The 13,309-nt window shown below is 35.5% G+C and overlaps 1 protein-coding gene across 5 annotated transcripts in view; it reads right to left on the reverse strand.

The window, feature by feature from the left end:
- Nucleotides 1-3,208: 3,208 nt before the first annotated feature.
- PSMD14 (proteasome 26S subunit, non-ATPase 14) overlaps nucleotides 3,209-13,309 on the reverse strand; it is a 110,322-nt gene continuing 100,221 nt past the window's right edge. For all 5 annotated transcript variants that reach the window (XM_044934737.2, XM_044934740.2, XM_006074292.4 and 2 more), the window contains 2 exons: nucleotides 6,049-6,111; nucleotides 3,209-3,624 (listed from right to left, as the gene is read on the reverse strand). In XM_044934737.2, the coding sequence (XP_044790672.1) occupies nucleotides 3,526-3,624; nucleotides 6,049-6,111 (162 nt within the window). In that variant the 3' untranslated portion in view covers nucleotides 3,209-3,525. The remainder of the gene's footprint in view (nucleotides 3,625-6,048; nucleotides 6,112-13,309) is intronic.

The following is a 13,309-nucleotide window of genomic DNA, read 5'->3' on the forward strand; positions in this document are numbered from 1 at the left end:
CAGGAGGAGGAGCGCAGCGCCGGAGCTCGGCTCGGCCCCGCGTGCTGGCTGGCGGGCCGGCTCCAGGCGGGGCACCGCGGGGGCCGGCGGCGGGAGAAGCCACCCCCGCGCTCGGCGCTCGGCCCTAGGCCAGCCGCCTTGCTCCGGCTCCATTGTTTAAGGTCTCTAAGCGGCCCGCGAGTAGGCTCCCAGCACCCAGGCGATCGCGAGGGGGAGCCGCCCGGATACCCGGGGAGCGCGGAAGCTGGCGCGTACCCCAGGGGGACACACTCTTTCTGTGCCGGAGGCTTGGCCTGGGCGCCTCCGCCCGGTGGAGCTCATGCCTTCTTCCGAGAGTGTATCTGCCTTCCCCTCGCCCCCGCCGCTCCCGGAGGGAAAGGGGGCCCAGGACACTGGGTGGGTCCTGCCTTGATAGCGAGGGGTTTCCAGACTCGACCTGTGCCTACGCGGGCGCATTTGGAGAGCGCCGCCTGGGTGGGCCCAGCGGTCAGCGTCCAGCCCGGACTGCGCCCCGGTGGCGGTTCGGGCGCCTCGGCCGCAGAGGGCATCAGCTGTGGCCTCCACCACGGCGCCGCAAGCAAGGTCCGACGCGGGGGACCCAGGGCTGGAAGGGTTGATGACCAGATGTCCCAGACTCAAGCCGATATAGTTTTCTGGGAGAAAAATACAGCCAGACCCCAATTTCCTTTAAAAAGCTTCATAAACAAGCAGGGGCTTAATTACTAAGGTGTTGGGAGGTGGGGGAAGGGACCGTGGCTATGACATTATTGATGCTTTTTTTTCCCTTTTAGCTCTACCGCCATTTCTGAGAGCCTTTTGCCCTGTTTGGCCTACTGTTGCTTTCCTTTCATTAACTTCTTTGTCCCTGAATGCCTTTCTTTCCACTGTTTTCCAAGGTTGCCCACCTCCCACTCCCTCAGTGGGACAGAGCCTTAAGTGTGTAGCAAAAAAGCAGAGACTCTACCTGAGCTCTTTGTCAGTTTTTTTTTATTCCTAGTACCCTGAGTTGGCTTTTTTTAAAAATGAAGAATGCTAAAATGACATGTTCAAGTTCAGAAGAGGGAGAGTACACCTTCCTCAGTTTTTAAGGCATTGGATTAGAAGATAAACAGGAACACTCACTCAGATAATCAGGATTCATCCAGTGATTCCTCAATACAGGTTTATGCCTTTAATATGCATGCTCAAGAAGGAAAACTAAGGTTTTTCTCAGGATCAGCACACCTGCTCTTGACTCATACTTCTGTAGAGCTGGGCTTCCCAAACTTCAAAATGTGCATATGACCCACACCAGGATTCTGATTCAGTAGGTCTGTATGTATGATGAACTCCCAGAAGACTCAGGTGCTCCTGGTCCAAGCAGATCACACTGACTAGTGAGGCAGGAGTTTTCCATGCCCCCATACTAGTCTAAGAGGAAAGCAGGACATTTGAGGCAAGTTTTGGTTCTAGTGCAGCAAAATCCATGAATGTGCTCATATAAGCACACATGTACACACACACACCTGAAGCGGCTTATAGAGCCTGTGGTTAAATAAGTTGTTTCAATGCCCGCCTAGGCTATCAGTCTGCTGCTGCTAGCTAAAATAGCTGTGCACTCCAAGACAAAGGTGTTCACAGAGCCTCTTCTTTGGGCATCCTCCTTTTGATGGACTCCAAATCTATAAAAATTTAGGTTTTTTGCTAGAAGGGATTTTGAAATTGGGAATGTCTCCAACATGAACCAAGTGGGAGAATGTGATACTTGACTGTGGGAGGTCCAGGAAGATCAGGTGATCAAGCAAGAACAAAAGGCAGGCCTTGTATAAGCCTTCTCAGTCATTTTATTCACTCAGGAGCTATTTTTCAGGGGACTAAAGTGAAAGAGAAAGAAAAAAAAGTTTCAAATGGAATGTTGAGAACAACCCTTCGATTACTCAGACCTTCTTCTGAGGGCATATTGTACCAAAAAAATCTTTACTAGCTCTTATGAACAGTATCTGTGCAAGAAGTCACAGAACCTTATTTATGTATGGGGGAAAATAATGTATGAAAAAAAACCCAGCTTGCACACAAGTTTAAAACAGGCAAAAGGAAAACTACTAACTTCAACTCTTATATTTTAATTGTAAATGGTTGGCTGTTATAATCCCAACAATTAATACATATTACATATCCTACATAAAATATACCATCACTGTCTTTAAAAGAAGAAACCACAGGACAATCAAGAAATGCTCAAAACACCTCTCATTCCACCAAAAATGAGGCTGTGAAACATACTGGGAGTTTAAGCCATTTCCACTTAAGTTTCTAGCAACTTTTCATTAGGCTACCAAGGAAAGCCTAGGATTATTTAAATAGGACAGTAATTTGGTTCATCATATTATTCATACTACCTCTAGCAGAGGCTAAGTCTCAATTCTAAATCCCCAAGTAAACTCCCCTTTAATGAAGCCTTAGAAACATTTTTACCATATTTTCACAAAGGGAAAGACAGAATTAAATGTTATTTGTCTCCATACTTTTTGCACATTTCTTGGAGGCCCTGGTAGGGTACTGTCCCATGAATGAATACTAATGAGAACAATTACTTATGTACATCAAGTTAGAAACAGGTTGAAATATCTCTGAAAACTGCCATTAGTCAAATTTTTGTCTTTATCAGGAAACTGGGTCCTTCTCAGTTAATTTAAGATGAGAGAAAACAATGACAAACTTATTGCTTATGTACTCAAGATATTAAATTCACATTATGGCTTCATTTCTCATTTTGCTTTGAAGACATTACACACCTTCTACAGCGGTTTCAGCTAAAGTCTAGTGAAGTATGCAGCAAGCAACTAACTCCCAGACAATTTCAACATTGTTGGTGGAAGGTACCCTTTAAAAAGAAAATCACAAAAGTCTAAATTTAAATTGCCTCCCTTTTCTTCTTATATTACTTTTCTGAAATACTGGAAGTATAATGTGTTAACAAGATATTGAGTATACAATATTAACTTGTGACAAATACTTTTAATCTGTCAACATTTTTCTGGGTTACTCACTAATGAGGTAGCCACTCATTAATGGCAGTCATTTTACATTTGTCAAGTTTTGTTATCATACTGATGTTTTGTGTTACCTTAAATTGCAAAGGGAAACATATCGTTGTGTGAGATTTCTAGAGCACTGTCAAATGTTATTCTATCAATTCCACCCAGTGCCAAAAAGACCTCAGGAGACATAGATTGTAAATGTATTTTATTTTGTAAGCAACAATCAAAATATATTTGTGTTACTGATTTCTTCAAATATTAAACGGGATCTTAACAAAATTTGTCCACTTTGATGTATTCTTATACAACTTTGGAATCTGCAAAGACCCTGACTAAAGAAATAGAAGTAATTGCACAATGGAGACTGAAGGTGTTACAGTGCTGCAAATGATGCCAGATGTCTTATTTTTAACCAAATACACCTTCAGAGGTCCCTTGATTTTGAGCATTAGGAACAACAGAGGACTATACACTGAAAGTATCACTAAAAGCTTTTTCCATTACTTTATTTAAATACAACAGTATCCAACATAGCTGCTAAACACTGGACAATATTTGAAGTCATAAGTACATCCACATGTTCCTCCAAATGACGTTTGGGGTCCTAAAAGAAAAAAAGAATAAGGAAAGGGAAAAAAAAAACAAGAACCATATTACTGGTAGACGAATTGCTTAGATTTTTTTTTTCAGTAGCTTATGAAATCGGTAAAGAAAGCCAAACTTAAATGTATATATATATTTTAAAATTTTGTTTTCCTAATATACTATTACATTTTCAGGATTACTAAATCTGTTAAAATGTTAAGGAGCTGATAAAGTAAATAAAAGGTTGATTTACACAATGTTATGACTGCAGCAGAAATATAAAGAGTCACAAGGAATTCTATACAGTTTGAAATCATCTGATAAAAAAAGTTAAGAGCATTTTATATGCATGTATAAGCCTGATTATAGATGTATATTTTCTGCCATTCACATATATTCAATGTCTGAGAGAGTACTTTGCTCAAAGCAGACACATACCAATAGGCAAGAGTTCAATGTAAATCTCATCACTTCCTCTATAATTTTAATTTACTTTCTATATGATTTTAATATTTCACAAACAGTACTTTAAATCAGAAATACTCTTGGATCAATATTACTATTAGTAACTTAAAAATTTTAATACAATTTGGATCAATTCTAAAATGTTAAGAATATTTCATGTAGCTATTTTGAAAAAATGTATCACAGAAAAGAATATAGGTACAATCCATTAATTTAAACCTGATCAAATCTGTATTTGAAATATGAGTTAAAAATAAGGCTTAAAGTTGCACTGTAATAAAGGAAGTTAAATTAAAATGCTTAATATACATTTATGTTTAAGGCTGAGCTGATTGAAATATTTCAGCTAAAAACTTGAAAGCTTTGATATACAGGGTATACATTGTACAAAATAAAAAATTCTCAATTAAAGCATTATTTTCTTATATGAATTGCTAAAATACCAAGAATCCTAACTTTAAAAAAATGTTCACCACTGAAACTACTTCTTGGCTGTTGCTTTCTGAACTACAATTTCAATACGCTGATTTCTTTAAAACACCCAGACACACAACACGCTACAGATAATTTCAAACAACCAGACCATAATATTAAATTTTCTTTAGTTAAAAAAAACAAGCCTTAGGGCATTTTAGGTGAATGAGTCTAACACTGGCGAGAGAAAAAGACACTGGTCTGATTCCATTATAGCCAGTTTTGCCTTTGCCACGCAGTAGGCCAAACCAGTGAAGTACGATATTTTAAAAAATGATTCTGATGATTATTAAACTTTGCAATTATATATATTTTCAGTTTCACTTTTAATTTACTCCTTTTATTTGCTGCTAACTGCTAAATTGAATCTACATCAAGAAACTATAGCATCAGAGTTATTTATTCAAGAAATAGTTACTGAATGCTGGGTTCCAAGTTGGTGATCTAATATTACATATTAGAATAAAATATGTAGTGGGAAAAGACAACAAGGGTGACTATCATACCGGATGAAAGAATAAGATGAATTATATCTCATTTTGGTTTTGGAGGGTTTCTACTGTTATTTAAACCATAATATTCAGAATGCAGTAGGATTTGACTTCATCAATCATGATATTTAAGTTAGAACCTTTGCCCCTACTGCTCTATTGGAGTAACTGGTTTTGCAGCAAATTGGTAACACACTTCCCGCAGTTATCTACATTACTTCTTGTGGCAGCTGGGTGATTCTTAGAGATTTCCCATCCAAGAATGGTCCTGGCCCAAACCTACATAGCTTGTGAGATGTGATGGGATCAGAGCATATGGTAGGATGGCTGAAAGCAAAGACAGCTTAGTGTCTTGCATCTGAAATATCAAGATTCTGCCAACATCAGCAATATGATAACCATGTTCCATGAAATGAAAAAATGTAATCAACATTCTTTAAAAAACAGTCTAATTAATCTGTAGATTCTTTTAATTGGTTGGTGTGTTCCCCCCCAACCTTCAGAAAAATAGGAACTGAAATATATATTTCATCTTGGTAAAGTGAAAGAGCAAATACTTGAAACCCTTTCTCTTCACTCAGTAAAATCCAACAGGGCTTTCAGCTTTCTCAAGAATATTACCTATAAATTGAAGTCTACATATTGACAGATTATATATCATTTTATGTATGAAATAAACCCACCATTCTATTATCTTCAAGGATAATATTATTTCAGATAAAAATAATACTTGGAAAATTAACTCAGGATGCAAGTTTCCTAATTTATTTCTACTATTTTCACTAAAAATAGTATCTCATAGGTATATATTTGTGATTTACTTCTCTATAGCTGGCGAAAAGACTCTGACATCAAATAATTCAGTGACCTTTAAAATTAGCATCACATTTACATGACAGAAGAAAAATGTAGAGTGAACACAGGAAAAAAAAAATCATACAGGCTCCAAAATAGTTTTAACTCTCAAGAACATGTTATTATGTGACTATATAACCTATTACAGTACACCTCACCTGCTTGCCAACATTCTTTATTGCCAGCTGTTCAGGGGTCATCTTATCTTCTTCTTCTACAGCCTGTGAATGAAACACAAAGGACAGAGTTTCAAATTATAAATGTGCTTTTCCCACTGCAAAATAATCAAAGATGATAATAATCATTAATTTTCATTCACAGAATCTTTTATTCAAGCAATTTATTGGGCAAAAAAGCAATTCTGCTAATCCTTCAGGGTAATAAAAACTATCACCACCATCATTTTGAAAACAGACTTAAGAAATTTGTCCAAAAAAACCCCCCAAAACTGAAAATATCAAACTGGATCACCAAATTAAAGTGTCAACCATTTGAAAACTGTTACGGAATTATCTGATGGATGGCTAAACTGGAAGAAGGAATAACCTAAGGCAGCTGCTTGTGGCACTGGGGTACTAACTAGTTTATTTTGTCTTCTTTTCCTACTTTCTCCATGTTTTTCCCACAGTTCCCTATTATTTTGTCTCCTTTTTCTTGTCAGCCAAACCCATGCACACCCAGTATCTATTAGGAGGCTTCCCAGGTGGCACTAGTGGTAAAGAACCCATCTACCAACGCAGGAGACATAAGACACACAAGTTCAATCCCTGGTTTGGGAAGATCCCCTGGAGGAGGGCATGGCAACCCACTCCAGTACTCTTGCCTGGAGAATCCCAGGGACAGAGGAGCCTGGCAGGCTACAGTCCATGGGTTCACAAAGAGTCAGGCACGACTGAGGGACTAAGCACAGCACAGCAAAACACTTGGGATCAAAGGACCTGCTGGATCAAAGGACCTGCTGCTGACTTTTGATCCACACCTAACAGATCATATAGTATCTTCCCTTAATACTTTCACATATTTAAATCTCTAAAAGTAAAATATGTATTCAGAAAATTTTCTCATTTCTCTACATGATTTTTCATAATCATGAAGAAATAGAGTAATCTGAGGTTTTCAACACTAAAAAATTACTTGAATTAAATGCCAAATCAAGTAAAAATTAAATCAATCAAACCATATAAACAAATCACTTTCTACTATTTTCAGAGTCAGCTATAAACTTTTATGTGTATGACCATAAATTTTCTAGCAGAATAATTTTGAAATAATTACAGCATTTATATTAGCTACCACTCTTGCCCGCTACCCTAATAATGGCACCACCACATAAACCCTTTATTGAGAATTCTAAGTTTAAAAAACCTCCTTCTGAACAGTTTTGAGTATGCCACTGCTGGGAACTAGGACTCTGCATCAGGTGAACTCCTAGTCTATGATTTATTCCTAGCATTTTAATAAATGGAAAATGAAGAAAATTTAAGTATCATCAATCTTAAGAAATAATACCCCAGGACTTAAAATGGTTACTAAGAGTGGGGGGGTGGGCAGTGAGAAGATATGGGTAGAAAGCAGGAAACCAAAATCCCAGTGAGGGTTAGATTTGGATACTCCAAACTTAATAATCTCACAGCTGCCAAATTTCTTCATGTGTGAACAATGAACATGTAGGAAATGCAATCATCAGACATTTCCCATAAACTGGGAAGTTTGGCTGCATTTCACACCTTCTTAATAGTTTTGTAAACAGAGAACTTGAAAATGAGCAAAGATGGCAAGTATCTAATTTTATAAATGGACAAACTATCTGGAGAATATTCCCCAGTAGAACCAGCCTAAAGGGAAGATGGTGAATAAGTATTGTATCTGTCTACTGATTATTAAAGGATCCTTATTTACAACACATCATTAGGAAATACATTTATGACTCATAAGACTGAAAGAAGAGAAAATAAGTTAATAACACTCCAAATCCAGAATTCCCTAGACAGAGAATATGTTCATTTTCAGAGTCAGATGTCACTCATTATTCTCAGCTAGTTAAAACAGGAATCTCCAAAATTGTGTCTCCCATTATCTTAGTGTCTTAAATACATGCAAACACTGGCAACACATAAAAAGTTTGTCTTTCTAAATTACCTTTACAAATCATGACACTGTATCTTACCAATTTGAAAACATTAGATGAATGGAACAATTCACGTAAGTTTGTACTCTATATCCATTCAGTGTTAGTTGTTCCATGCTCATGCCAACAATAGTACTTTACAGTATTGGAAGGAGGTAAGGGTTTTGGAATTTGGCTCAAAATACCAATCCATGTACAAAACAGTTATTATGCAGTATTCTGGAGTGTTGCAAATATCAAAGATGGCAGACATGCAAAGATGAAAGTAAAAGACCACATAAAGCACTGATCCTATTTGAAAGGTTAAACAGAATATAAAAATAAAAAGAATTTAAAAAGCTCTCACTCAGTTTTTAAAATCTTTTATATCATTTAACCACTTTACCAATTAGTTTTTCCATTTCCAATAATTAAAAGAGAGAGTTCACAAACTCTTTGAGAAGTGCAGATGGTAAAAAGTACTCCCAGCCATAGATGCCATCTGGAAAACGAGGAGCAGCTGTAGATTTAGGCATATACGAAGGTTGCAAACCCCCATGACAAAAGAGTAAGCACATCTCCTACATTCTGAGATAGACTAGATCATCACAACAAACCCCTAAATATTTTCTCCATCTACCTAAGTTACCTTTACCACTTTACCATTCTGGGCAAGACCAGTTTGTCTTCATTCTGGCTAGTCACCAGGAAAAATTAAGAAATGGTACCAGCAGAAACAAATGAAATTCAGGCACAGGCAATGTCCTCACTAGGGGAACTTCTGTGTTTATGGCAACTTCTGTGATTTGGCATCAAACTTTGCTTTTGCATTCGTGCTCTTCGGTTTACTCAACCAACAAAAAAGCACTGAAAATGTTTGTGGCTATTCACACTAGAAACGTTTTTAACAGTTTATCAACAAAGACCCCCAGATGGCTATCCCATCATGCACGGTCTGCACAGTTCTAAGAAATTCCTGGAATTTGGTCTGTTATGTTATCACAATCCCTTTAGATGTACCCCCTATCTTAAAGAGGCTTTTACCAAACCCATTAATCTCACTGTCTTTTTTCTGGTAATGGTCAAATTTCTCAAATGGAAAACCTCTGTTTTAAACTTGACCATTTTATTTTCCCTTTGACAAACATGGATTGGATCCTTGGCACTTCATTAATATGATTTTAAGGATCTCTCCACCTTGTGAATTCCAATAGATTCCATTTCCCTGGACTTTCTGAAGACCTTTTCTAATACACCCTTTTCTTTTTTAATTCTTTAACCTCTGCTTTTATGACATCATGTCTCTTATTTCACTTTATTGTTGTTCAGTCACTAAGTCGTGTCTGATTCTTTGCAACCCCATGGACTGGAGCATGCCAGGCTTCCCTGCTTTCACTATCTCCCAGAGTTTGCTCAAACTCATGTCCATTAAGTTGATGATACCAACCAATCATTCTACCCAAGCCCATTTCTTGGGCTTCTTTTTTTCCCTTTGACATGTTTGCTGTATTCACTCTATAACATGCCATGCTCCCAATTAAGCACATGCTTTATAAAAATCACGTGTATGGTATATTATTTCATCACTAAACAATCTCTGCATAACTGCCAGTGAATGTAACATAGGCATTTTACTTTTTTCTTGATTTTTATAGAGTCAATGAATTGACTATTTAACTGAAAATCACATTATGGGTTATGAGGATTGAGAGTAAGTTTAAAGAAATGGCTTTTATAAAACATACTTGGGAAAGCAAAATTAACAAACATGAAACAATTAGAAAACTCTCTGAGAAAGTATTACAGGTGTGAATATGGAGAACAAAAAAATGGGTTTCCTACAATCACTGGCAATTAAACATTAACATATACATAGTAATATACAGAATCCTTAAAACATTCCATTGAAATAGTTAATCTACATTTTTACATAAAGAAATTAGGCATGATCTTCTTTCTATATGTTAATTACATCAATATTTATACTATAAATTTTCTTTCTCTCCTTTTGAAAGTGCTTATAACACTCCAGTACATTTCATGCATGTCCTCAAGAGTAGATTTTTCATTATTTTATATATTAGTAAGTAACTATTAAGTACTCACTACAAATAAGACAGTTCTTCAAGAAGGTCACATTTGAGGTTTACTCTACCTGCCTATAAATCACAAATTATAATACAGTATGAAATAAACAAAAAAGGAGTATACTCAATGAAATGCGGACACACAGTAAAAATTGTGACTTAAATATAGTCCTATCTATCTCCAAAGACCTCAAAGCAACATTCATGGCAATTTGGGAAATACTTAGTTTTTAATGACACATTCTGAATAAAGCAAACCCGTGATTTATTAAGTGACCCTAAACAGTGTAAATTCTTTCTAAAAATACTAAAAGGAATCCAACTTTAAAATGTAATTATATAAAACATATAAAATAAAGAGCATATGTGTGTGCCCATACAAGTGTTGTATGTATAATAGAAACTGTGGTTTAGGTTGTAGAAAAAAATTTCTATGGCAGAGTCTACTACTAGTTACATACACACACACATACATACTAGTTACATACATACATACGAGTTACATACATACATGCGAGCTACATACATACATACGAGTTACATACATACATACATACATATGAGTTACATACCCAACATACGTCTTTTCCTTCTTTTGTAATATAGCCTTGATTTTATTAAACGCAGCTATGCTCCCAGATAAAAGACTGTATTATAGAGCCTTTCTCAAAGCAAAGTATGTCCACTTGATTAAGTTCTGCTAATGAGATATAATCAGAAGTGCTGTGTGGGACTTATAGAAAGGACCCTGAAAAGGAACTGATTTATCTGAGAAGTATCCTTTTTTGCCCCTGCATTTCTTACTGTTGCTTGAAACTCAGATGGGATGGCTAAAGCTTTAGCAACCACCAGGAATCATGAGGAAATACCAAGGACAAAAGCCAATATAGGGAAAATGGGGCAAAAGATGGAGATATCTGGGTTTGCAGTAATTTCAAAGTTTCACAAGGCCTTGAACTGCAAGAGATATACACTCCTATCTTGTTTAATCCATTGTTACTTCAAGCTAACACAATCTTAGTTATAACTAAAACATACTTGGTACAAAAACTGAAAAAAATCCAAGATTTACATGAAGTATAAAATTCCCCTACCGTCCACCTTGGAGGTAACACTGTTAACAGCATAATACATTGAGATATATGAGAGAGAGGTTATCACTGGAAAATGTAGGGAAGGTCACATAGCAGGAATTTTTAATATTGCTATACAATTTCGTTTTATATACATAAGAGCAAGTTTTAAATATTTCTTTAAGTTAGTACTTATAGAATTTCATTCCTCATAATAAATCCTTAAAAAGAGAACCTGTTGGCTTAAAGAGCTCACGTGCACTTAAAAGTGAAAGATAAAATGGGAGATGGCCTTCAAAAATGTCATGTATCAGTCTTTATTTTCCCACTAGTGGCACATTCTCCCAAACCACTTTTTTCTATTTGAAAAGAAAAAAGAAACTACTTGTATTATTAACTTTTTCTTTGAATATTTTATAATAAAATTGAACTTTTTTTCATGTTTATATGCCACTTGTCGTCAGTGAGTTTTCCAGTTTTGTTATCAATTTATTACTGTTTTTTAAAATTATTTTGTAGGAACTATATGTCTATTATGTACTCTTTGGATACTAGCCTTTTCTGCGTTATAGGTATAAATATTTTCTGCTGGCTGGACTCCTAACAAGCATTCAATAAATGTCATTTTTATTGCAGACAAACTTTACTGTTAATCAAAAATTTAAAAGCTCACTGATAATTTTTACTAACACTAATGTAACCTTTGGGAAGCTTGACCACATCTTTACCAATATTGAGTCTTCCCTTACAGAAACAAGGGAATTTATTCACAAATGCTTTTTTTACTGTATTTCAAAGAAGTCATATATATTTATACATTTACATTTTTATGGTAGTTATTCCTAAGTATTTTGTAATTTTGGATGCTACTGTGAATTGATTTGCCTTTTATAACTCATTTCACCATATGTAACTGCATGGTTACTATAACCTATATAATTCTCAATCATAATAGTTCTAATAGTATTCTAGTTTAGTTTCATATATTTCTATGTTTGATTGCAAACATATCTTATCATACTTAAATAATGATAATCTGGCCTGATTTCCTAATATTTATATATTGTTTTTCTTATCTTATTGCACTAGCGTAAAACAAGACTTTCTTCTTTAATACAGCTACTTTAGTAAACCAAATGTAACCATATAATTACTTATTTTATGTTACATAAAAGTTGCATCCAAACTTTCTTTCAGGTTACTAAGCAGGAAGTTTTTCTACCCAAAGTGTAAACTATCAAATCTCTGAATTTATAGGGCCACATGTTTGAAAACAAAGTAAATTTTTATGTTTTTATGCTATTCTTAAAAATGTCTTCTACAATTCCTTTTTTCTCTGGCATACTTATTTACAAATATCTAACCAAATATTATCAGTTTTGAAATATTGATGCATCTTGGCATGAATAAACTAGTAGATTTGAAATAAAAGAGTTGTGGGTGTTGAAGTTCAGTAATTATAGAGAAATCAACAATTAACAGTCAAGTAGAATCTCAGCGTGGACTTCAGATTTGAAATCAAAAAGTTGATACAAAAAAATTTAATTATTTTCTAACCTTCTTTCACTTTCAGAGCTAACTGGCACCTAACTATAATTACCTTAGTTTAAAACGCCAACCAATTAAAAAGAATACTATGAGAACTAGTTGTATGGGCCTTTCTTTTTATATTTTAAGTGTTACTAAAAACTCCACCACATTCTCTTTCAATCACAGAGGGAATTACAGCCCCAAATTTGGACTCCTTCATATCACAGCTTACACATTGTTTTCATTTTATAACCAAACCTTACAAGTTTTTGAGTACTACAGAGATTTTTTAAAACTGTAAAATAGGAAAAACTTCTGTGGATGGGCAGCAGTAACCATAAATAGGTTATTTCCTGGCAGTGATACCAATAAGAATTTACTTAAACTTGTAATGTTACAGAGAAATGAAAACCATTCCTACAGTCTGCTGAATAATAACTTAAGTCTTAACTTTTTAATTTATAAAAGTTAACTGTTTTAAATATGATAAATGATTTCTTCTCTTTAATCTCTACAACATATACTAGAAACATTATATATATATATTTCCCTATAATCTAGAACCAATGGAGATTTCTAGCTGGAATACTACATATAAATCAGGGCAATGCTCTTCAAAGCC

The sequence above is a fragment of the Bubalus bubalis genome, chromosome 2 (assembly GCF_019923935.1).
Source record: "Bubalus bubalis isolate 160015118507 breed Murrah chromosome 2, NDDB_SH_1, whole genome shotgun sequence".
NCBI classification, from domain to species: domain Eukaryota; kingdom Metazoa; phylum Chordata; class Mammalia; order Artiodactyla; family Bovidae; genus Bubalus; species Bubalus bubalis.